This window comes from Toxotes jaculatrix, chromosome 11 (assembly GCF_017976425.1).
Source record: "Toxotes jaculatrix isolate fToxJac2 chromosome 11, fToxJac2.pri, whole genome shotgun sequence".
NCBI classification, from domain to species: domain Eukaryota; kingdom Metazoa; phylum Chordata; class Actinopteri; family Toxotidae; genus Toxotes; species Toxotes jaculatrix.
Genome location: NC_054404.1, coordinates 10979054 through 11004705, shown reverse-complemented (window position 1 = coordinate 11004705; position 25652 = coordinate 10979054). Strand labels below are relative to the sequence as shown.

Below are 25652 nucleotides of genomic sequence, written 5' to 3'. Positions count from 1 at the left end.
TATTTATGATTCTTTAGTACATAGAGTATTTTTATTCAGGCAGTAGGGAATCTGGAAAGATAGATATTTTGAAGTGGGAGTTTGAGTCAGTTTCACATGATGCTGTGGATTTTTGTTAGACCATAAAGAGGTGTAGGTGTAATTTCAGTTCTGTGAAGTGATCTCAAAGCTAAACTCTTATAAGACATTTGCAGTCTCCTGACTCTTAAAAAGCTTTGTGTGCTGTTGTTACCTCAGACCTTCAGACTTCAGGCATTTCTTTTTTTTTTCCTGCCTGTCATTGTTCTTCATTGATCTCCTCCTCCTCTGCATTTTCTCTCTCACTCCACAGCGGTGATCTATCCAGAGCACCGCAAACTCATAATAGAGAATTCCTGGCATGCTCCCACTTAGCTCTGCACCACAAAGGGCCTGCTATCTGAATTGCCATGCAGCTTTGTCATCAGGCTGCACAGCATCAGTCTGTCCTTCAGTCTCCCATCCTGTTTGTTTTCCTCCCCCATACATGGCACAAATCAATACTGCAACACTTTAATACAGCTGAAAGCTCGGAAAGGAAATGTAGCTGTTTACTAGCGGACCCTTCACAGGGCGCTGCAAATGATCTCACAGATGAGTGTAAACACTCACCAAATTTCTCTTCTTCTCACTGTGACTTTGTTTTATTTTTCATGATGTGAAGTTCACTTGGCCCCTATATTTTTTTTTGTTTTGTTTTTTTTCCCCAGTCTCATCACCTCTTGTTTTTCAGTATAACTCGGTGAATATGAAGAATAAGACGGCAGAAGAGGTGTACGTTGAGATGCTGAAGCCTGCAGAGGTGGTCACATTCAAGGTGCAGCATCGACCAGATGACTTCAGCATGCTCAAAGATGTCCCAGGAGATGGCTTTTATATTAGGTATCTGTACACTGTGTATACTCACGTTACACATTCACACAGTTCACTGTTGGGCGTTGATGTGTTACAGCTCTGCAAAAAGAACCACACATATTTTCCCCAAGCAGCTTCATCTCTGTCCATGCTGCTATATATAGAACCACCACTGGAGCGGCCCTTGGACAATTTGGATTCTTTCTCATCTAACCAATTATGTCCCAGATCCACTGTGTGACTGCAATGATGCTAATCACGCCACAGATTTAGGTTATCTAATCTCTCTGCTCGCTATACACCAGAACCAACAGCAGGTCATTAGAAATACATTGTATATGAATGGAAAAATGAAGCACTAAAATAGTCAGGTTTTATTGTCGGGAGTCTGTCCGGGGCGTGTTGCCGCAGCTGCCGCAGTCACTTGTCATATAGGCAAGTGAGCTTGTGATGTCATCTGCAGTAAATACACTCAGCCTGCCGGGCTGTCACAGATAGGCTGCCCGAGAATGACTTACGAGGCTCCAACAGGAGGCAAGCAGGGCCTATACTGTCGATAGATAAACGCCCTCTTCACTTCCATTTTTTTTTTTGCTCTCCTTCTGTCTGGGATTCTTTATCTTGTTCTCTTTGCACCTTTCTTGTCTGATATCTCACCTCCTCTCTCACTTTTATCAACTTTACGCTCCCTTGTTCTGCCCCGTTCTTCATAACCCCCCATCTGTCTTTGTCTCTCCCTCCGACCAGAGCACTTTATGACCGGGTAGGGGAGTCCGAGGGGGACCTCAGTTTTAAGAAGGATGACATCCTGTACGTGGATGAGTCTTTACCAAAGGGCAGCTTTGGGACCTGGATGGCCTGGCAGCTAGACGAGAACGCACAACAGATCCAGAGGGGGCAGATCCCCAGCAAGTACATGTGGGTCTAGAATGCAATGCACGCTTATACACATACATTGTTGAGCTCGTGGAGAGTTTGTAACAGCTGCGACAACAATCTGTGCCATACTGTTACAATGCAGGAAGAATTTCTAATGTCACTTCTCTTCCATGTGCTTTGGATTGTCCTTTAGCACTTCCTGCAAGGCACTGTTGTCTTCTTATTATGCGTTTCTGTGCACATGCATTGATGTCGCAAACAAAATTTCTGGTGATTCTGAATTTGTCTTTGTACTACAATGAGTTCGAAACAAATGCTAAACCATTTACGCTAACCTTAGTACAATAAATTGTCTCTTCTCTCTGTATAACAGTCCACTCATGTGAAAATGTTTCAATTTTAAAATTTTCCCCTTAAATTTCCCTAAAACAGAAAATGCAAGTCCTACTTTCACGCAGTCATGCACTCACAGCCTTATTTTTTGTGAATGTGTTGTGTAGGATGGACCAAGAGTTTTACCGCAGACACAGTGTGACAGAAATGAAGGAAGACTCCAGTAAGACTCTCTCTGCAGCGGCCCGTAGATCCTTCTTCAGAAGGAAGCAGAAACACAAACGCAGCAGCTCCAAAGACAGCAAAGAGATGGTGGCACTGGACGCCATCAGCACAGACTCCATCCCCTTTCTTGATGGTAAGAAGAAAAGTTTATATGCTTCGTAATTAAAATTAAATAAGTAAAAAGTCTTTGCTGAACCAGATCTTTGGTTGACCTGTGTGTTCTTTGTGTCAGACTGTGTGAGCTTGGCCTACCAGCGGGTCCAGAAGGTAGAGTGCACCTCTCCGCGGCCGGTACTCATCCTTGGGCCACTCACTGACCCCGTGAAGGAGATGCTGGTCAAAGATTCTCCTGGAAAGTTCTGCAGATGTGTACTGGGTGAGTTCATGTCATCCAGATGTTTGTCAGTCCTGAAAATAAATGAAATAAATCGTGCATAATACAGTATTTGCTTTGTCCTACAGGTCAATTTTGTTTATTATCTCTCTCTTTCTTTCTTTCTGTCTCCAGAGGTGATGAAGGCATCCCAGCAAGCCATCGAGCGGGGCGTCAAAGATTGCCTCTTCATCGACTACAAGCGCAGGAGTGGCCATTTTGATGTGACCACTGTTGCTTCTATAAAGGAAATAACAGATAAGGTGTTAATCAGTGCTTTTCTTTCTCATCAGATTTTATCAGGAACGATAAAGTGGCTTCTGTTTATCTTTAATCTCTGCCTTTGGTCGAGATAAGCTGCCACTATTGCAGCGCTTTAAGCTGAGATATTGATGAATGAAAGGCAAGATTCAGGAAGATGTTGACTGTCATCAAGCCTTGTGAAACAGTGTATTGAATTTTTTTTTTTTTTTTTGTTGGGATACAGGGCTGTCACTGTTTGCTCGACATTGCCCCTCACGCCATCGAAAGGCTCCACAGCGTTCACATTTATCCAATTGTTGTCTTCGTCCGCTACAAAAACGCCAAGCAGATCAAGTAAGTGACAGCCTTTTTCATAACACAGATCAGGACACACAGAGCTCTCCATTCATTGTTAGTTTTGGTGCAGAATGCGTGTGTAGTGCAGTCCCTAGGCCAGAAGTATTAGGATAGACATGTCCTGGTACAGTGGCACCCCTGCCCTGTGTGTAGATGTGTGTGCGTGTGTGTGGATGATGGATGGATGGAGCAGGATAAGCCTTCACACTCTCCATCTCACCCTTTGGCATGTCTGTCAAAGCACCCCACTCCACCACACACACTTGCATAATCCCAAACAGCTGGTGAAACATGCCTGTTTTTTTTTCCCTTTCTTTTTAAAATAAAGTCTCTCAGTGCAAGTGTTGTATCCTTTCTTCACTTGCTGTATGTTATAAATGTTTGCCAGGATTCATCAGACATTGTTGTCACATATTTAGAATAAGTGCCTTAATATCTGATCAGCAGCAGACAAAGTTTGACTAATTTGTGACTGAAGTATCGTTAAGCATTAGAAGCTCTGAATGAAAATGTAAGAAAGTGGTCACTGATGTTAGATTCATATCTCCAAGGCTCTGATCTGAATGACGGTCTCCATTTCTTTTTTTTGGTCTCAGGGAGCAGAAAGATCCAGTTTATCTGCGGGACAAAGTATCTCAAAAACATTCCAAGGAGCAATTTGAAAGTGCACAGAAGATAGAGCAAGAGTACAGCAAATTCTTCACAGGTTTGTATGCAATCAAAACATTAACAAAAAAAAAACTAGACCACAGATAATACGCCCAACACAGTTTTTTGTATCTTGTCAGTCGGGATTTCTTTGGACTGTGTTCCCTCTTCTTTTTCACTGACTCACCTTTCCCTTGCAGGTATTGTCCAAGGTGGCACCCTCCCTTACATTTGCACTCAGATCATGACTATAGTTGATCAAGAACAAAGTAAAGTCCTGTGGACTCCGCTTGGCTGCCCCTAGAGGAGCCCGGCTGCCACTACAGCAAGCTGCGGCCTCCATCTCCATTCCCCAGACACTAATTAACTCTTTCACACTATACCAATAGGTACACTACAGCGAGCTAGTTATGTAAATTATTGATATTTTTTTATTTTGTCTTTGTTATGATTTATAATCAGAACCTCCTTTATTTCTGATGTACTCCGGAGCAGGTTAGTAGCACTGGATCTCGACGTTAAAGTTCATTGAGTCTTCCCTAAGGGTTTCTGGTGGTGTATTTGTAATGCTGCATTGTAAGCATCCGTTTACAGTCAAAAGACGAGTCTGATTATTGATGTTCAATATTTGCTTGAATGCGTGCCCCCCCTTCCCTTCCCTTCCCTTCCCTTCCCTTCCCTTCCCTTCCCTTCCCTTCCCTTCCCTTCCCTTCCCTTGTGTACGCAAACCTCAACACTAATGAAGTTCAGCAACCCCTGACCCACCCGTGTACCAAATGACATTTGTGGTTTCCCTACAATTATGCACCCATTTGACAACGACTGACAACTAATTGTGTGTTTGTCTTTGTGCGTGAGTGTGTGTGTGTGTGTGTGTGTGTGTGTGTGTGTGTGTGTGTGTGTGTGTGTGTGTGTGTGTGTGTGTGTGTGTGTGTGTGTGTGTGTGTGTGTGTGTGTGTGTGTGTGTGTGAGAGAAAGAAAAAATCATTGAGACTGTTGTTCATAATTGTAATGACAATTTCAGATGAGTTGAATCATGGTTGTTTGTTGGTGTGAATACGATGCTATAGAAATGGAATGCCAGGATCAGACATCACATTCCTCGTGGCGTTTCATCACAAAAGTGCAAAAGCATCAAACCTCTTGAAGTATGTAGCTGCGTTCTTACTGAATCTGACTGCCAGCAGTGACGGCCGTGAAAACTCAAAACACATCGATGTTTGCTCTATGCATTGTGTTTCTATAGTAGCCGGGTGTGCGGACAGTTAATGGGCCTTTCGGAAGTGCCTTCGGAGAAGAGGCCTGATCTGAAACCAGCCCCTGGTCACTTAGCTAGAACGTAAAGAGGATTTTTGAAGGTTTTGCTTCAAGATCCCATATATCATTTCACCTGTCATGGACTAGATGATTTAGGGGCTGATTTGAGAACAGAACAGTGCAGGACAATGGTGAGGCTTTGAGGGTAGGCCGAAGCGGCGGCCAACGGGTTAACTCCTCAGAATGCACTCCAGGGCTAGACAGACCACTGTGTAACTATCATTCTATCTCTTTAACATATATTTAACAACAATATGGAGTATAACATATTCAATATGCAGATACATCTGAAAAAAAAAACAAAAATATATAAATAAAAATATATATTACATGTATTTTCACTAGGTCATATGCCTAGGAACGTCTGGCAGTCAAGTCATGTCTTAGCAGGTATTAGCATGTTTTTTTTCCTTTTTTTTTAAGAATCTATTTTTTAGTTTTTTTTGTGGTTGTCAGTCACTTATCGACGTACTCATTAAAAGAGACACTATGAAGCAAAATTTGCAGGGTAATATCTTAAAGGATTTTCCTCTGATCCATTTAAATGTTAGTGACTTTTCATTGTTATTTAATTGTATTTTTTATTCAGGAGGCAAAAAATATTGACAAAAATTTTCTGCCCTTCCTGGAACCCGTATCCTGTATCTTATTGTGCCAAAATCCACTAAGGCAACTTTATCCTTTTTACTTCTGTTTTGCACTTGTTTATCTGTGAACCTTAAACATGTAACTGTTCCTAGGTTTCCAGTAGACTATGAATAGGTACTATAATTTCTACTGTAACTAATTCACATTTTATGTATCACATCAGTTCCTTACATTTCATTGATGGCCTTTTTATTTTTAATTAGAAAAAAAAGGATCACTTCTTATTTGAATTTTTAAAAAGGGATCTATTCTTGCACAGTTTTTCAAAGGAAAATTAGTCCACAAGTTTGACTATTGGGCTAAAAGAGTAAGCAGAAACAAATTGTAATGTTACTATTTTTTTGAATAGATAGCATATGTTAGAGAGAGAGAGAAAGAAAGAGAGAGAGAGAGAGCGGGATACAACGTGAAATGGTTGTATTTCTTGAAAGAATCTAGATGCCAGGTACTGATTGAACATTTCTTTTATTAAAAAGAATGTGATTTGTATGTTGAGACATTAACATGAGAATAAAACTCATTTTCTGTATCACAACATGGACTCAGTCTAAATTTTTGTTACTTTTTCCTACTGTTGTAATACTAGAAAAATGTCATGCTTAAATTTGACTCTTTTTCTTCCCACATCGTCCTGTTTGGTAACTACTTTTATTCTGGCATTGTTTGGGCAATGTGGAAAAAAAAAAAATTTAAAAAGTAAGATGCTGCTTTTGTCTCGTCCTTTTTTATTTAGATTGTCTTAAAGAAGAGAATTTTCTGTTAATTTCTTGCTGAAATGTGATAGTATCCCTCTGAGATGTGTAAGGGTGGAAGTGAATCCATTTTGCTGAAAGCTGCAGCAAATGAAAGAGCCATCAATTTCTGAGTCGAGATAAGGTAGCATGACGATATCTGCCAGGATCTCGGAGAGAGCGATAAAGATGTGGCCTTGATTCAGCAGTAAAGAAGCAGCTGCATTCTTGGGTTTATATACACTTTTAAAAGACGCTGTGGCCCTTTGTGTTCTTCAGCAGCACCACTGTCCTACATCATGTTTTGCAGTAAGATGGTGACCAATCTTCCGAGACATATACTAGACATATTGTACAAAATGTAATTGGTGATGATGAAACCTTACTATTTCTTGCCTTTGTCAGTGTGGTGCTAAATTCTCCTTTTTATATCATTTATCATTTACCAGCAGAAGAATTTCTTTCACTTTTTCTTTCTTCTTGTTTCAACTGACATTTTATTACCTTATAAATATATTAGGTTGTTATTAATTATACAGGTTAGTTCCTATTGGAGATATTAAGGAACTCTAACAAAGGCAAAGAACAAAATAAAACACATATATCTTTGCAGAAAAGCGTATCACTTGGTGAAATGCAAGGATTGTTTTTTTTAAGAATGAACAAGGCAGATGTAGGGTAAATAACTATCTCTGATTGGTTACTCCTGCTCATGTGATAATTTGAGAATTACTCCTAAATGTTATACTTTGCTGCAAGAAGGACCAGGCCTCATGATAAATGTGCCAAGAACTTTTTTTCTTTTATTGCTAAACTGGCTTTCTTGAGTGTAGATCTAAGAAGTGTGATTAATACAGGCCCAGGTTTAGGAATATAGTAAACACATAAAATAGCCACACTCTAAGAAAAACTTAATATTATAATATTATATTAATTTTTCTGCTGCATACTGTAAGAGCTGCTTTCCATGCACTTGGACGGCCTGTAGCTACACCCAGATCTTGCTGGTTCATTGGGTGCCTCTAGCTCGAGGTTGTTTCCTCCGGGGTCACATGGTCCTCTAGCCAATGATGTCACAGTGGATCATTACCCTCCAGCTGCCTGTCAGGTTCAGTGCAGCAAGAGAGCACCCAGTGTCTCTGAAACATCCACCATTGCCTCAAACTGCCTGCAACTCAGTTGTAGAGTGGTTTGAAACAAGCTGCTGTGATGTTACGCTTTTCAGAGAATGTTGCTCACGGTTTTGGTCACAACTGACTTCACGCTACAATATACTATAGGTGCAGGTCTGCTATGTCGTGTCCCAAATTCTTCATGTCCTCCAAGTCTCCTCTTGCCTATTATAGAAAGGGGTAGGGTCTCCGGCCCTCCTGCTGGGGTGTCTGTTTCAAGACAGCTGCTGACAGCTCAACTGAACTTGAGAAGTCTCAAGTCTGACAGCGAATGATCTTTGTAGTCCACCATGGCAAGCCGTGGCCTTTCCCAGCTCACGCCAGATCTCGCTGTCAAAATGAGGAGGCATGCTTCTCTCTTTCCCATCCCTCTGCTCGATGGGATGAATCTGTCCCCTTCTCCAGCATGTTAACTCTAGCATCCCCAAATGTCCTGCAGGATTACCACCTGACTGCTCTCATGTTAATCTCCTCATCTGTCAGCACTGAGCCCCTCCAGCTAAAGTTCTGCTGGCCCACAGGAACCGCTCCCCCAACAGCTGGCCTTTCATGGCGAATGATCAATTCAGGTCCCTTCTGCTGTTCCTGGCAATAAACACCAGCAAGATTTATTGTGGCACATGATGTATGTTGCATGTGCTGCTGATGCTCTCACTCTCTGTGACCTCTTTGAGGGCATATTATTGCTTTGGAATTTGGGGTATTTATGGTGGTAGGATTGATTTTCCTGTTGTTTTCCTTTCTTCTACATTTGTCAGATTATATGCATCATAAATTATATGCCAATATATTTGTAATTCTGTGTGAATCCACAACATGAATAAAGATTATTGCTCTAGATAGAAGGCCTCTGCTAACCGGACTAGAGATTTACACCTCACTTGTTTCCCAAAAATTACATCACTTATTTAATAAAGATGAGCATTAATAAAACATTTCATTATTACGAGGCTTTGGAAATCGTGGCTTTATTAGTTCCTGATGTGTTGCCTTAGTTCTAGCAAGACTTTTCATTTTTTATTGAGATGCAGTGATGTTTGAAAAAGAAAAATGTCAGTGGATCCTCCCATTAGGCTGCTGGAGAGCAGCATCCTTTGCCTTTAATGTGACAGTTCACCATTTTACCAGCAGGAGGACAAATTCAGAGCTGCTGCTCAAGGCCAATCCTGCTACTTATCAGGCTGCCAGAGCACTTACTGATCAGATGCTGTCAGTGGCATCACAAGGCATAAATCAAGCTTGACAATGTACATAGCATTAGAGCTGTATTTGAAAGCTGAAACAGTTTTGCCTGTCTGATTTTGACTCTTGTTGTGCTGAAGGGTAAAAAAAAACAACCAAATTTCTAAATGAAAGGTGTGGAGGAGCAAAAATCAATAAGAATATTAAAAACATTTAAAATATGGTGCCATGGAGTTTCTTCTTGTCCTGTGACTAATATTCAGTTCACCCACCAATGGTGAATAGCAGTGTTGTCATGCACTGCCCTTGTTTTATGTGATGCCATAATGCTTGCGTAGACATTCATAACTCTGAAGTGCTATAATTTACAGAATGCCTTGTCTTCTGTGTTTTACAGCTCACCCCCCTCCCAGGTTAAAAGATTCTGTTACAGCAGCTATTTCTGTAGAAGCACTAATATTTCCCAGACAATAAATTAACATCATAGAACATATATCACATATCTTCTTCACACCTTACTTAGACATGTTTACTTTTGAAATGATCTGTGCTTGAGATCAGGTGTCACAGTTCCACACCTCATGGGACATTTGCTGGGTTATAAAAAAAAAAGAAAAAAGAAAAGGCTTAGAACAACACTTTTTGATATTTGTTCATCGCTTTAATTTCACTACCACTTAATTAAAACATTCATAAGGACTTGGGGAACAGATTATTGAAACTTTATAGCATACAACCTCCAAGAAGTCTGGAGCCTTGTGACACAGGTGGCTGTGTGCACCTGCCTGGTCTGGTGCTCAGGGGTCAGTGGTTATTCAGGGCCCCAAGCCAGCTGTTTCCCCATATCCACTGGTCTGGCTGGCTGCTCGAGGGGCATCCTGTGTGCAGCCATAAACTACCGCTAGTCATACCTCACCGTCATCACCAATCCACACCTGTTTTTGACCTAATATGTGAGCTAAAAGTGTAAGCATATTATAGTAATTGACCGAGAAGGACATTCATTCCCTCTGTGTGTGTGTGTGTGTGTATGTGTGTGAGGCCTTCTATCAAGTTCATTTCTCCAAATGAAAACAGGGACGCCCATCATCCATGGATGAAAAGCCACAGACTCAATAAGTGAAAAAGGGGAGCACTATCCTTAATGAAAATTCAGTACAACATAATACCCCAGCAGGGACTGACAGTGTTGTTGACAATGATGAGTAACCTCACTTTATTGTCTTTTTATATCCACTGGTATCACTGCAAGATTCCTATGGGGACTCATCATTTGCTGTGATGTGTATATAGTAAGCTATAATCCTTAAATTTATCACTGATCGATACTGTTGCTTTTCAAAGCCTGCTCGTGTTTTTTTTTTTTCTTTTTTCTTTTTTTTGTGTGACGTGCGTCATTGGCGTGCATTAAAGACGCAAAGGCGCAATTGTTGCCTACCTCTTTTATACACCCCGTGCAGCAAAGACCGGTCGGCACTTGGAATAAACATCGCCGCGGTATTACTGCCCTCTGTCCATCTTTATTATTAGCGCTTCGCTCCGCCCTCCTACCTGTAAATCTCCCCGCTTTCCTCTGGAGCGGATCTGACAGGCGCTCTCAGCTGGCCGCTCCGTGCCAGGGCTGCAGGGGACCGAATGGAGACAGCGACATCCACACGAGCGCCAGTCCTTTTTACGCAGAATTGACAACGAAAACGCCCGCAAGAACATGTAGTTTTCAGCGCCGCAGTGACAGCTAACTAATTGTAGAACTGAATCATATCTCTTTCTGTGTGTGTGTTTCGTTTTGTTGCAAACCGTCCACAGTCGATTGACGCTTAAAGAAAGTGAAATCGATTCCCCGCCTGCTAATCGAGAGGATCCCTGAATGGAAGACGGCTAGAGAGGTCGCCACGCCGAGAACAGGCTGTGACATTTTTCATTGTCGTTGTGTTTACCATCATCCGAAACATCATTGGCAGCCTCGACGGCTGCAAACGACGCCGTCTTTACCATGGCTTTTGGCGTGAAAGTGCCAGAAAATCCCTCAGAATGAGAAGCGCCTAAGATTCGTCATTATTGCGGATTTAAATGCCTCTCTCCAAGGGCCACCGACCCACTATTTTGGTCAGGTCCGCGTGTGCGGTGTCTCACGCAGTCACGAATAAACAATTCATAGGCTGGTAAAATACAGAAAGAGACTCCATCGGGTGGGTGAACATAATCTACAGCGAAGAGGGGGATTTTTTTTTTTCAAGCAATATGGCTGGTGAGTGGGGCTGGGGACGCTGGCACAGGCTCTCCAAGGCTCCTAAATGCTAGCTGAAGCAGATGGCACCGTTCCCCATGGAAGCGACGGCTCTATGAGGACAAGCAATATCAATAATAATATAAATCCGGACTCTTCAATCTTAATATCCAAGATGGAAGACGTTGTCATCCCGTTCTCGTCTGAGGTGCCCTGCGACAATAATGGACAGCGCATGTGGTGGGCATTCCTCGCCTCCTCCATGGTGACGTTTTTTGGGGGTCTCTTCATCATCCTGCTATGGAGGACCCTCAAATATCTGTGGACTGTTTGCTGCCACTGCAACATCAAAAACAAGGTATGACTGTTGCTTCCACACTCAGTATATACACGTAAAATCTTCTTTAAACGCCTCATACACAGGCTAAATTCACTCATGCACATAAAGGAGATAGCCTATTCCTGTCACACTGGCCTGACCTCTTGTTCTGTGATGGCCTTCACTGTGCAAGTGGCATGTCACTAAGCTGAATTTTATGGCTTTCTCGTCATCTGCACCCACTAAACAGATTAAGGGCCCATTGCAGTGCCTTTATAATAAATGCATCCCTTGAAGATGACTGTTATTATCCCTTGGCTGTGTTTACCAGCTCCCACTCTTGAATGAAGGGGGTGGCGTTGCATGACAGATATGGGTGGGATGAGAGGAGAGCAATTCCTTCATCACATTTTGCTTCAACATACATCGGAGTATCCTCATGCCACATCAGCTCGTAACTTCTAGAGTGAAAGTAAACATTTCAGGGGGCCATACACTAGTTTCTTGTAACCAAACAAACATCCGTGCGCATTCCACCAGGGAGAGCTAATGAAGTCCACAGGGACTTCTCATGCAGACCCAATGACATCAAGGCTGTCCCTTACACAGTGTGCAACAACTCTGCAATATTAAGTCTATGGTAACATCATTCCTTTTTTTCCACACAGCTTTCTGTTATTCTATTCTTTAATGTCTATGCTCAGGGGTGACTGAATGCTGCACATTAAGTGTCTGTGGACTGATGAACAAAACCTGAACTAATGTAGAAATAGGATAAAAAGGTCGACTGCCCATTATGTTGCTTGGGGTGGCCTGCATTAAGGATGAATCATGACTGATTCACATGTGTATTAAAGCCTGTTCCATACATGACTCACACACTTGTGTGTAGTGCAAGTGGTCCCCTGGCTGAACAGAGGGGCAGCTGAAAGGTAATGTTGCTCAGAGTGTGCAAAACATGGCCTAACATGTTTTATTTCAAACTGCTTACTTGGAATAGGAAAATATATAGGTATTTAAAAAAAAAAAAAAAATCAGGTAAAGGCAAGTTCTTTGACAGTGCCAATTGATCTTTAGTGTTCAGTGCCAAGGTGTTTAAAAACAGGGTGCACTGACAGTGATGGACAGAAGAAAGACAGAGCAAGTGTGAGCTTCCTCGTCCTCGATATATATTTGGTTTGTGTCCTCTTCAACTGGATGAGCCGTGTCCCTCCTGCTGCTCCTCTGTCATGTTTTGTTGGTGGCCTTGGTCCTTTTCTGCCCATTCCTGTTTGGTAGTGTGACAGGTGGGAGACGGGGCATAGAGAGCATCCTTAACTGACAATAAGACACAGCAAATACCCTTCATTTCTCTGATACTCTGAATGGTGTAAGATACAATGCTGGGTATTTGGTTCGGTCTTTAGTGTATCTTTACCTTGTTTTCTCTCGTTGGATGTTTTGTGTAAGTTGAATGTCAATATTATAATCAATATTTATTAATATTCAGTGGAATCATATGTGATATGATCACAACATGTAAAGAAGGAATATGAATAATGTATAATTCTTAAAAAGGGGAAATTAAATCTAACAAAATTAACTGAGAAAGATTTTATTTTAGATTTTACATTTTTGAGAAGAGTTTTGCAAAACAGTGAAACAGCAAACTCCACTAAACAACAATTTGCTTATTGCAAATGTGATTTTCTATACATTTATGTAATAGAAATTCACATCTGGAAGATATTTTAAATAATATTGATTTCATCTCCCGGCCCCACACTCACCTTGTGGCACAAAAAAACCTGTACCAGGTATTTTTTGTTAGATCTAGAGTTTGGATGGGACACGACTGAGATTAGACCGATCATCTCTTATTAAGGTTTTCTTCAGTATTTGAATGCTTAAAAATAAAGCAGACATTTACATGATACAAGAGGCTTCTGGAATTCAGATTATTTTCAAGTACGCTAAAAATGGTCCCATCTAAACAGGTCTTATTTACACTGTGAGATAATTTCTGCCCAGTATGTTATTTAGGCTATTACTTGGCTGTCAGCCTCCTGTCATTTTGTTATGCCTGTGGATCCCAGTATCAGAAATGGCACCAAACCATATGTTATCCTTCATACTTCACACCGTCTTGCTAGGAAAGTGATGAAAATAAACCATGCAAACATAATGAGGCATCCATCTTGTGACTGCTGGTGGGTATCTGGTTGCATCGCATCTCTTGTAAATGTGGAGAAACCGTAAAAATGAAAGCGCATGTCTGTTAGTGCTCCCTCTCTGTGTTGTTGTTGTGCTGTGGAAGGCAGAGCTATCCCGTTAGGTGACTTTGGTAGGCTTGACACTTGGCTGCGGAGGGAAAAGGCTTGTTAGGAGTATTAAGGAGGGGAAACTGGATCTGTGTTCAGCTGACTAGTGCGGCCTGCTAGGTTGGCATGTGTCAGAAACAGGATGCATAGTTGATGTGGGAGGCGGTGGGCTTTCTCTGGCAATACTGGGAACCTGGTATCAGGGGCAAGGAAATAGAGTTGGAAACTCTGAGAGAGACACAGGAGGAAGTGGAAACAGGGGGTGTGAGGGTGATGAAGGGTTCAAGTGAGGTGGGGGTTGCGCTGCATAGTGTCCTCCTGCGCTTTGCAGCTGACACACAGCTGTGTCCTAATTCTTTTAAATGGTCATCTTCTCTGTCAGGATTAAAAGGGAGAGGTTGAGGGTCGCAGAGATCGTACTGGAAGAAAGAAAGAGATAAGGGGATGCCGCAAAGAAAAATGTGCAGTGCAACTCCTGGAGCCTTTGGAGTCTGCACTGTTCATTGACAGTGTCTGTAAAACACAGAATTATGGCCTGATGTCGACCTGTATTGTATTGCTCATTTTATTGCAAAGCCAATAAATGCATGCGGGACTCCAAAGAACCAGGCAAGAGTCCCAAGAACCAGAGATAATCACCTTTTTACTTCTTTCTACGTCTTTCTAAAACAAGACAGAACAGTTGTATTGTGGACGGCCAAACAATGTGTTATTGGGTGGACTAAAAAAAAAGCAACATTAAATAAAAAAAAAAAAAAGCAAAACCCATATTGATTTTTCCAACACTGAGCTAGTAATGGCAACATTTATGGCATCATTTATCTGCTGGGTGTTTTGGAGTGTTCAAATTCCATTTTTAAGCCACATATCAACCACATTTGTAATTTGATTTGCCCTAAGTCCCCCTGCAAACGCCAGTTCTCAGGCTGTCTGGATGAGCTACATTATTTCATTCTCTTTTTATAGTACGGTTGGAGACTTCACACATTCTAAATAAGGGGTTTCTTAGTAAGGGAAAGACTCACTCAAGACAAAGCTAATCCATATGCATGACTGACAGAAATGTAAGCACAGCCACTCAGTTATACTGAAGTGGAGGAAGCCACTGCCATGCTGCAAGGCTTGTTAGCATACAAGCCTGCTCTATTTTCCCTTCCCTATGGTCTTTTAGTCTTGCTGAGTTTTTGTACTGTTTTCTGTGCGGTGCAGCTTCACTGCTGTATGGTTATCTAATGGTCTAGTTATCTACTCTGCGTCATGCCACCTCCAGGAGTTCTTATATGACGCCTCTGTTATTTGGGATGCGTGGGGAGGAGGAGTATAGAGGCTTTGCGTTTGTGGCAGTCTCTATTCAAACATGAATGGCACCATCATCCTCTGGAGAAAATGACTGTGAAAACATGGCTTGAATATGAAAAAGGGAAATACCTGACATGGTCTGTTGTGAGGCTGGGGAGTAAACTAAATTGCCTGACATCATGAATCTTTAATCAAACTAAACTCATGTTGCAGTTTTCCAGTAAATGTTTGTGTAGCGACAACAGCCGATGGAATTTAGCCAAAGGTTCGTTGTTGTGTTGTTTCTTATATAAAAGTGCAACAAGGTGGAATTTGAAGCATTTGCGACACAGAAAATGTCAAATTTGAAGTGTAAAGCAACAAGAGCTGTGAAGAGCTACTTACACCTAAACAGTTATTTTTGGATTTCGATTAATAAATTAATCTATCTACAGAATATGTCTCCATTGATTTTATTTATATAATCAGTTATTCAAGTCATTTTTCAAACAAAGATGTCAATCATTCTCTGGTTAGAGCTCCTCAAAAGCTTTTCGTATGATAGTGAATAGAACATGGGACAAAACGAGAAAAAAACAAGTGGACCTGTGAGGGAGCAACAAGCTGCTGACACCTGTCTCAAAGCAGCTAGGAGACATATCGTTCAGTCTTAAAAGCACCTGAAGTCACACATCAGCTGAAAACTGGTCTGAACTGACAGTGCAGAGGAACTGTAAAACAAAATTCAGAGCGGACTGTCATGTATTTCAATCCAAGCACCAAACTACACATTATATCAGTGTGTTTTGTTGAGATATATACAAAATGAGGACTGAAAAAAAAAATACACCTCCCACCTTACCTCGGTACAACAGCTGATGCAGCTACTGTACTGAGCACCTTCAGCCTCCCCCTCATCCCCCTAAGGTGCAACATGGAGTGTTTTTATGTGCACTTTAGAGCCAACAGCCGTCAGGGCTGTACAATTGTTTCTGTCCACACAGCTCAGCGAGAGGAGAGATGGAGCAGTGTACCTGCTCTGCTCGGACAATCTGCTCTTGACATTTAGCTTTTCTGTGCCCGAATTTAATGTAGATGACATTTTGTTGCAATTTTTCTGATTTGTGTTTACATCTCTTATGTTGATCCTTTTCGTTTTTTTGTGTGTGTGTATGTACACTTTTTCCATCCACCAATACTTCTTGTCTGTGTGGCTGTTGAATTATATATTCAAACATGTATGTATTACATTTGCACTCTCACAATACGTGAGAGCATTGTTTTTCCTGAATATTTTTCCTGAATGTTGAACATATTTTTCAATTCATTCTTTTGTTTTGAAATCTGATGCTTCTTCCTCTGCAAGTGTGGAAGCACTCTTTAAGCTGTAAACCATATCTTTTCACACTTTGAATACATTTAATAATGTTTAACAAATATTAGTATTTAAAGTGCTATTTTTCCCTTTTATCCTAAATCATTTGTATTTAGCTCATGTTGTTTCTCGTGCTTGTTTGCTGCTGCTCCAGCCCTGTGTCCCCATGGTGATAATGGGATCATTAAAGTTTCATCTTGTCTAATGAGAGTTTGATGTGCTGTGTTTTCACTGAGGGCCAGACCCTGCTCCTGTGATGTGACTGATAAAGAGGTGGGGTAAGGACACATCTGGTGCCTGTGCTCTATTCTCTCTGACCCCTGTCAGTCTCTGGTTAAAGGGTTCATGATAAAGCAAATGTATTATCACTTAACAATCAGTAGCTTAAGTTTAAAGGTGGAAAAGGTAAAGGACTTTTTTTTTTCTGCAAGGAGGAAATCCATTCTGTGATCGTGAATCGTGAATTTTAATTCATTACAGTGCATTTCCATAATTAAAGATGGTTATTGATTTTTATGCTCTGAAGCTCGGCTTTTACTGCAGAGCAATTAATCATACCTGAGTTTTGAAATCCACCTCTGTTTGCATGTGCCTGTATCTGTGTCTACATTTGGGTCTTGCCCATGTGACAGGGAAAAACCAAATCTATGGCAGAGCGAATGAGGTATGCTAGGACACTCTTCACCGCGCTTACCTTAAAGTGGAATGGATTGCGGAGGTGCCTGCAGAGAGGAACTGTTGTGAGCCTGTGTACTCCCCTGTGCTTGGCAACGGACCAGCTGCATTTCGCCAGAGCAGCATAGAGCACACACCCTGCCATCAGCTGTCGCTCTCACTAACCTCGGCCTAACGTGGCCCGGCTCGGCCCACTTCATCCCACTCTAGCGCACTGAAATCCAGAGCTAATTCAAGAAATAAAATGTCCCAGTCAAACACCTGATGAAATGAGTATGAGTGCTGTGGAGTGGATAACACAAAACACTTGTTCTGTACATACTGTTGTATGTACGTATACTTCCCTAGTTTTGATGTCATCTCAGGAATGTGTGTGTGGGCAGACTACTATGTTCTTGTGGCCAGTGGCTGAGTTGCATGTGTCTTGTCATGTGTTGTTGACACTTGCTGGGAGTGAGCTTGCCTCAGAGCTGTCCCGGCGCAAAGCGTGACTAGTTTCCATGCTTGCCTGTCCCCACCCTCTTTTATCAGGAGTAGGGTTGCAAGTAATGATTATTTTCATTATCGGTGGTCAGTCAAGTGAATGATTATTTATTCACCCTAGTCTATAAAATATCAGGAAAAAAAGTTATAGTTTCCCTGAGTGCAAAGTGACATCTTCAAATTGCCTGGTTTGGTCAAGATGGCAGTCCAAAATCCAAAGATATTCAATTAGCAATGATACAAAATTGAGAAAAAAGCAGCATTTTTCTTTGATAGGAGACTGAAGTAATGCATTGTTTTGTGGAGATTAGTCAGTTGAGATCATTAAATTTGAGTGTGTATGTTGGTATCTTTGCTCTGTTTGGGATCTCACTGTCTTGGTCTGCTTTTAAATTCTAAAAAGATGTGGAAATAGATATCAGACTGAAGCAACACAGTAGATATGATGTAGGCTTTTACAAACCTGATCTGTGTTCTTTTCCCATGCTCTTCTAATGTGGAGTATGTGACTCATGAGTTATTGTTCAGTGGAGATCCTCCCTTTTCTGGGCCCTAATCCCTAATTCTCTGGGCCTGATTTGATGGCCATCTAGGGACAACTCCAGTGTGCCGTGCTGATGTATGTTAATCCACAGACAAGGAGAGGCCATATATCAGGCCTGACTATGTATATCATGAGGCAGACACAGAGGTCCACCCCCCCCGTACCCAAACTGTGCTCCCCTGCTGTCATGCTGTTATGTCTTCTTTGGCCAGTCACTGGACTATTAAAAGGACGTCCACGCCCCAGGAAGTATTCAGAGGTTAGAGGTTAGAGGGGAAGGGTGTACCTGGCTCCACAAGGGGGAAGAGTGCTAGACTGGCATTCCCATCATTGGAAATGTGTGATAGCGTCTAAGCCACCTGATCCTTGCCTAGTCAAACTGGCAGTGGAAAACCATTTGCATATAGATCTACTGGTTGAGACCGGCTTGGCTAAGCTGGCATGGGAGGCCTGCAGGAGGGAGATAGCCAGCTAGTGCCTGGCTAGCCAGCGGGATCATGGCTTATGGTTTCCAGTCTACCAGCTTTCTTCCTCAGCTGTTGTTGTCCTTAAACAGCTTAACATCAGAGGAAGGGTGTGTGTGTGAGTGTGTATGGGTGTGTGTGTGTGTGTGTGTGTGTGTTTAGGTTGGCTGCTCTCCTTATAACCAGGCCATAGAAATCAAATTTAACAACATGAAACATGAACAAGCAACGCTGCAGCAGTTTAACATTAGGGTTAAGCTGATGTTACTTTGAAATGGTTCTGATAATCACATGTGGATATGTCTTGGTTTTGTGTGTTTTAACAAATATTTTTACATTTTTTTCACATCACTATATATTTTTCATTGGTACCACTGCATACTGCTCTGAAACACATATGGGCTTCACTTTGCCTTTTGCAGCTTCATTTTCATGCTCACTTATTTTTTTCAGGTCTGCAAATATTTGTGTTTTTGTATGCGAGAGTGACAGAAACAGATATGAGAAGCATTCTGGTTTAATTGAATTGTTCAGTGTTGCTTAGAGGTTGACATGCACATGCAATATTTGTAATCTTATACTGCTGAGATTCTCTCACCGCTTTATACATTAAACTGTGTGTGTTCATATTGAGCAGTATAATCAGATTTTTATTTTGGATTTGGCATACAAAAGTGTTAAAATACTAGAAATGTCCAAACCGTCTATGCCGTTGCATGGAATGACAGCAACCAGACAGGCGGGCCCATGCGCAGCCCTTTATCAGGCAGAGCCAGCCATCTCCTACTCTCCCCCTCATTTTCGTTCCATTCCTCTAAGCCCACCACCCACCCTCAGAAATCAGGGAAGCCCGTGGAGCACTGATATGTGGACATCAAAACGCAGTTAACGTAATAATTGGTGCTTTGAGCTGTGTGCGCTGATGTACAGAGAGAGAGAGAGAGAGAGAGAGGGAGAGAGAGAGAGAGAGCTGGAGACAGAGAGAGGGGGAATGTGTAGAGGACACTGCAGTGACCTTCAAAAATCTCAGCAGGCAGTGTTTTTGCTTCCTGTTTAGACATCAGTTCTCTCTCTCTCTCTTAGCTACATACATACATAGAGTCATGGCTCTGTGAGGTTGACCATGTGGGCGAACATACAAACATACATACTTCCATTCTCAGAGAAGGTTAGGAAAGTGTTAGGATTCCACATAACCACCACAACAGCCACTGCCCTTTAGCAACCTCAATTAACCTAAAGCTAATATGCTAATTGTCATTCTCTCTGGATGCCAACTATGTGCCTTCATTGCCACCATTCTACAATGCTAAGATTACCCTCCATTTGGCAGCATCCCAGTCAGTGTCTATTCGTTAAGCGAGCACCTGACACTAATAAAGTGGAATGCTTTTTTATGGTGAAATGCAAGTTTGACTGACAGTGAAGGGCAGCCTACAAGTTGAACCTTGTTCAGCCAAAGTGAGTGGGGCCTGCTACACAATGATTTTACCTCTTGACGACTTCTGACATTTTCCAGAGTGGCTGAATGAATAGCGCTCCTGTCAATTACAGCCTTGTTTGATGCTCGCAAAAGTGAAACCCCAGAAGGTCCTGTCTCGCTCAGGTTCCGTCTGCTGCCCAGCATTGCTCTGAAAGCTGTGAAATGTATCTTGACATGAACCAAGTGAGGCAGACCAATTTCAGAGTGACATGAGCTTTGTAAGATGATGCGTCTAGTGTTGAGCCCCAAATGACAGCATGTGTAGACATCATGTCCAGATGATGCACAGAGTGCATTGGTTCATTGCTGGATGCTTCATTAAAGATGGATGATATCGTAGAGCTGCCACGCTGCTCTCTGACAGCCTATGCCACTGAGTTTAAGAAACACTTTAGTTTTGTGGTAGTTGTAAGTCTATTAAGTTACCGAGCTGCCCTCCTGGGAACCATCTGGACAGTAGATATTTTAATCTATTAATGTCTGTAAGTGTCTCTCACATGACAGATGAAATTATACGTGAATGACAAACAATGCAGATACAAATGTAACTGTAACAATCTTCTCTGCCGATAATGTGCTTTTAGTGTTGATGTCAGTGATTCTCATAGAAAGTTATGAATGGCTGTTTATGAGCCTCATTAGAAACCATGTAAATTAATACACTTGACTGCACACATGCCCATACACGCAGTCTCACAGGCATATAAAATATATGCATTCATATGAACAAATTGATCTGGTTGTCATTTCAGTCAGCAAATACTTTACTGTGTTACTGATAATAAGTCAATCCATTATGATTAGAATCATGGGAGCTGAACTCACACATTATGTATCTGTAATAGGCATCTGTTATGGCTTCAGTGCCAGATGTGATGTCTCATTCTTTGGTCCTGTCTTGTCAGATGGACTTGCAAAATGCTTGGGAGTGTACATGTTGGCTGTTAACACATCCCTCCCTTTCCTTTTCAATGCTCCATAAAGTACTGCATATGTATATAGAGCTGTGGAGAAGTTTTATGTATGTAGGATAAGAAAGTCATTTGTAATATTGTTTCAGCACTGATGGTTGCTGCTGCTCACTATGCTGTTTCCCTCACCGTTGTCAGTCGGGATTCACACTCTGGATGCCTCTGGATAGTTTGTGGTCTGTGTTGAAATGTGTGGTTCAATTATGATGTTGACCAGGGGAGCAGCAGGGATTAGTTCTAATATTCAGACAACGTGATGCTGTCTACAGTGCTCATCTGAGACGTGGAATCCATTGGCCACGGTGACACACAGCAGTTGTGCTCCATCTCTGTGTTTTGGCAGGATGTATTTGACATGACGGCTGTGGGCCTCAGCTATTCTACACAAGTGAAGATTTTCAGCACCATGGAGAGCTCAGGAAGAGGCGACCGAGCAAGGCCTCTCATGCACGTCCTGTATGGGTGGCTATTTCTGTGCTGTTCAGTTCTTAAAATTGGTTGTAATGCAGTTCATATTTTTGCTTCCAACACCTTGTTTCTAATCGAAAATATAGATGGGGAAAAGTAACCTGGCTTTTATAGAGTAGATTGTCTCAAAAACTTGAAATTATGACTTTGAATATTCTAAAACAAGATTAAAGCAAATTTCCTAATAAATGAACTTTTAGTTACACAGTGTTTCCATGAAGTATCTTTGTTCATATAGATTGAAATGTTGATTGATTAATTGGTTATCCCTAAGCAGGGATGTGAAGAGGTTGCTGATGTAGCAGCAGTGGAGCGCTGGTGGTGCATGGGAGGACTATCTGAATATCCCTGTGTGTTACACAGACTGTGGTAAGGAGCTGGAGCCTTGCACACTCAGAATTTCATCACAACACAACATTCTCCTTTGTATTTTCCTTGAAACAAATGTATGGGAGCAGAATAGAATCATACTGAGCTAGAATTATTAAACATAACATAAACTGACAGCCAGAAAGGCCAAAGTCCTTCAAGTACAAGTGTTGCATGTAACAAACATACTGACGATAGTGTTATTCTTAGACACTTACCAGTAGTGGGGCTAAAAATGTAAAGTTTCTTATAAGAGTGGGGCTAAAGAAGTGGGTTTATCCCCTTGGGAGCACTGGCTCAGCAAATTTCATGGCAATCTGCTTATTAGATTATGCATATTAGATTACATTATGTGCAAAGTTGACATTTTGGCCTAAGGGGTACCACTGGGAGGAAGCTCATGAGTGCTCAGAATCGACAGGGTTCATTCTTTGGGGAACATAAATGCATTCAGTAAATGTCATGGATATACAATTTCTTATGCAACTAGAAAGGTTGGCTTGCAGAAATTCACACAGCCAAAAGAAATTTGTTTAAGCTTGTGAACCTAAAAAAACAACAGTCAGAGAAAATCTTTCCATTGTGTGTGAGAATAAAGCCAGGAATCCATCCGGAAGGGTTGGGACCGACTGATTCATTTGGCAAATGTATCTCTGTTAAACTTCCGAAACTCCAATGAATATCAGGAAAAAGACAGTTATAGAGTCTGACCATTACAGGAGTTTTGAGGTTGATACCTTAATTTGAGAAAGGTATGAAAAAATTTAGAATCCCTTCAATTTCCTTATTATAGACTGTGACATTTCACAGTTTAAAGGTAGAAAATAAACCTGTCTGTACTCACAATTCTTGTCGGCCAACATACAACACGTCAACAAAATATATCCAATGTGCTAATATCTGCTGATAATATTAGCTAAATTGATTATAAGTTCTTTTTTCAGTGTATCACATCAGGAAAAGTATGTGTGTGATGAATAACATTAGTAATGGCTGCATTCCATTTCAGTTTACCAGTTCCAGATCTCTGGTATTGTGCATGCTGGCTCTCTGTTGGCGAGTGGAACAGAGCCATAATTAGTGTTATTAGTTCCACCTGTTCTTGGTCTGCAGTGAAAAGCAGCTAAACCCACTGGTTGGTAATGTAGAAATAGAAAAATGATTGACTGATTGATTATTTATGATAGGTTTTTGTTTTATGTTTTTACTTCTGTATTTTCATTGTAACTGTAACAACACTGTACATTCACAATACAAAGCTTTTATAGTGATAGTGGCAATTTGGTTGAAATCAAAGTGAACATGTTTTTCATAAAGGGTAATCAGGGTAATCTGAAATTCCTGTCAGTACAGTATATTTACATTTATGGATTACTTATAAACCATTAGCGGGATTAGATTATTAAACATTAGCACAATCGCCAGCACATTAATATCAGTGCGTGTCCTCTTAAGGTGGCTTGTTAAACACTTGAGTAACTGTAAAAACATAGCATTAAAAAAAATCCATGAGGGCTAATTTGCTTTATATTCCCCGTGGGATAGGGCTGAGAGATTCTGAATAAAAACATTTCTTGCCGACAGGAGTGGGCTGGCACATCTGCAGGAACAGGCAGTAATGGTCTGAAATCTCGAGGGAGTGGGCGTGTGTGGGATTGAAAGAACTATCCCACGCACACCTTTAATTGAGACTTAAAAACAGAGCTCAGACTCAGAAATGCACTCTAGAGTGCAACCATGTGCTATGTCTTGACAAAAATGAAAAGAACACTTAGATTTTAATAAATCCTTCTCTAAAATCTTCTGCTGTTCAAAAAGCCTGACTGCCAGTAACAGATTTAGTGACGCTGGACATTCAGGTGAAAAAGAAAGATTGATAGAAACAAAATATATGAGGGGAAGTTTAAATTCAGCTTTCCATCCGTGCCAAATATCCTCAAGCTGAATGTATATAACGATTCTGAGATTTCAGGTCTGAAATCTGTTGTTGCTGTCAGCCCTAACCTCAGTGTCAAACACATTGTGCTTCATGTGACCACCTCACAGTAAAAGCCATCCCACGTTTCACCAGTCGAAAAATTTAAATGTGAAGCGCCTGCAGTTGAAAATGTTTGGTTTGCACGAGCAGTAACTTAAGACAGCTTTGATGCAGCTATAGGTGAGTGAGCAATAAACAGTGAGGCAGGTAGTGAGATGAAATTACAAACAGTGAGGCTGGATTAGATACATGCATAGAGGTAGTGACACAATGTAAATGCTTTGCTTTTTTCTCACAGTTCTTTCTTTTTTGATACAGATTTTGTCTTTGTACATTATTCATCTTCTTCCATAACCTTGCCACGCCTCCCTCCTCTGCATTTCTGGAAATCATGAACATCTAAGAATCTTATTTCTCTAATTTGCTTAGTGATTGATTTCCTGATTGAGTTGAGTGATTGTGATGGTCAGTACTGATGGACGGAGGCTGGGTTTTGCTCTGAATTGTCTTGCTGCCCTGTGCTCTGATCTCTGAAAGGGGCTGGAACAGGAGATCGCTCAGCTTAGCAGCTGCTCTACTGCACATTGCCTCAAGTGAGAATGAGCAACAGAAGTATGCTTAAAAGTTTGCTTTCATCTTTTTTCTCTCTATCAGTCTGTTCTCTTTAATTTCCCCACTTGTTGGCAACTTTGTCCTTCAGGTCTCCCCTAGAAGAGCCACAGTCTGGGAATTTTGTAACCAGGCAAGAGTGATCTCTGCTGGGAAGCCCTTGTTGTTCATTTGGCCCTCTGCCCTCAGGGATATAAACACAGGGGGAACAGATCATAAGTGATATCACAAATGACACGTGGAAACGCAGCATTGTTAAAACACTGCAAAAGACTTGCCCTCACCAGTCACTCAGAATTAAGAGAGTTTGATGAGAACAGGGTGAAAGGGAGAAAGATGAACAACAGGAGGGGAGTAAACAGATGCAATCGTCAGCTGTCTGTTTTTGACAGTTTATGAGAACATTAATTGCCCTTTCTGTCTTTATTTGATGGTGATTTACACTCCCACCCTTTAGGGAGTTGACCCCTGCTCAGGGGATCAGAAATGGATTATTTCTGTAACTTGGGCATGGCTGGAGAAGGAGCCTTTCACCTGTCTCAGAGGGGATCAGGGTCAAAGTTGACAAGGGTCGTAGGAGAAATTAGCCGTCTGCGTGTTCTCACATGACGGACCAGTGAACGGAGCAGAGGCGGGGTGTCTTTTGAGGTGAAACCCTACCTATGCAAGCTGCTTTGCTGCTGTTTCCTCTTCCTGTGGGACTAGCTCTGGCTTGCTAAGATGGCTGCTCTGTAATTACTCTGACGCACAGCCTCTGACCATCACTGCCATGCCCCCTGTCTATCAAAGCAACCCATTCTTGGCACTGGGTGCGTGTGGGTGTGAGAAATACAGGGTTTATGTGATTTAAAAATGCATGCTAGGCGATAAGAACAAAGACACACAAGTCGGGAAATACATCTCCTTGTTATAAATAGATAAAGAGGATCTTTCTTAGCCTTGTTCAGCCGTCCAGAGTCTAGTCATTACATCCACTTCCACACTCCAGTCCAATAACACAAAGAAAGAGAGCTTCTTTGTTACACTGCAGCTACTTTAGATAAGGACATTTTGCACACAAAACATTTAATTATCCCAAACATTATGAATTCATCAATGTTATCCTGTGATGTCTTGAGTTCAGTTCAG

General features: G+C 41.5%; 2 protein-coding genes across 6 annotated transcripts in view; both read left to right on the top strand.

Annotated features, from left to right (window-relative positions):
- The window catches only part of dlg5a (discs, large homolog 5a (Drosophila)), a 34494-nt gene extending 28063 nt beyond the window's left edge, over positions 1-6431 (top strand). For all 3 annotated transcript variants that reach the window (XM_041049876.1, XM_041049875.1, XM_041049874.1), the window contains 8 exons: positions 752-900; positions 1621-1791; positions 2253-2443; positions 2543-2686; positions 2819-2946; positions 3171-3280; positions 3880-3989; positions 4132-6431. In XM_041049876.1, the coding sequence (XP_040905810.1) occupies positions 752-900; positions 1621-1791; positions 2253-2443; positions 2543-2686; positions 2819-2946; positions 3171-3280; positions 3880-3989; positions 4132-4235 (1107 nt within the window). In that variant the 3' untranslated portion in view covers positions 4236-6431. The remainder of the gene's footprint in view (positions 1-751; positions 901-1620; positions 1792-2252; positions 2444-2542; positions 2687-2818; positions 2947-3170; positions 3281-3879; positions 3990-4131) is intronic.
- A 4155-nt stretch (positions 6432-10586) lies between these two features.
- kcnma1a (potassium large conductance calcium-activated channel, subfamily M, alpha member 1a) overlaps positions 10587-25652 on the top strand; it is a 138854-nt gene continuing 123788 nt past the window's right edge. For all 3 annotated transcript variants that reach the window (XM_041049314.1, XM_041049316.1, XM_041049315.1), the window contains exon 1: positions 10587-11566. In XM_041049314.1, the coding sequence (XP_040905248.1) occupies positions 11276-11566 (291 nt within the window). In that variant the 5' untranslated portion in view covers positions 10587-11275. The remainder of the gene's footprint in view (positions 11567-25652) is intronic.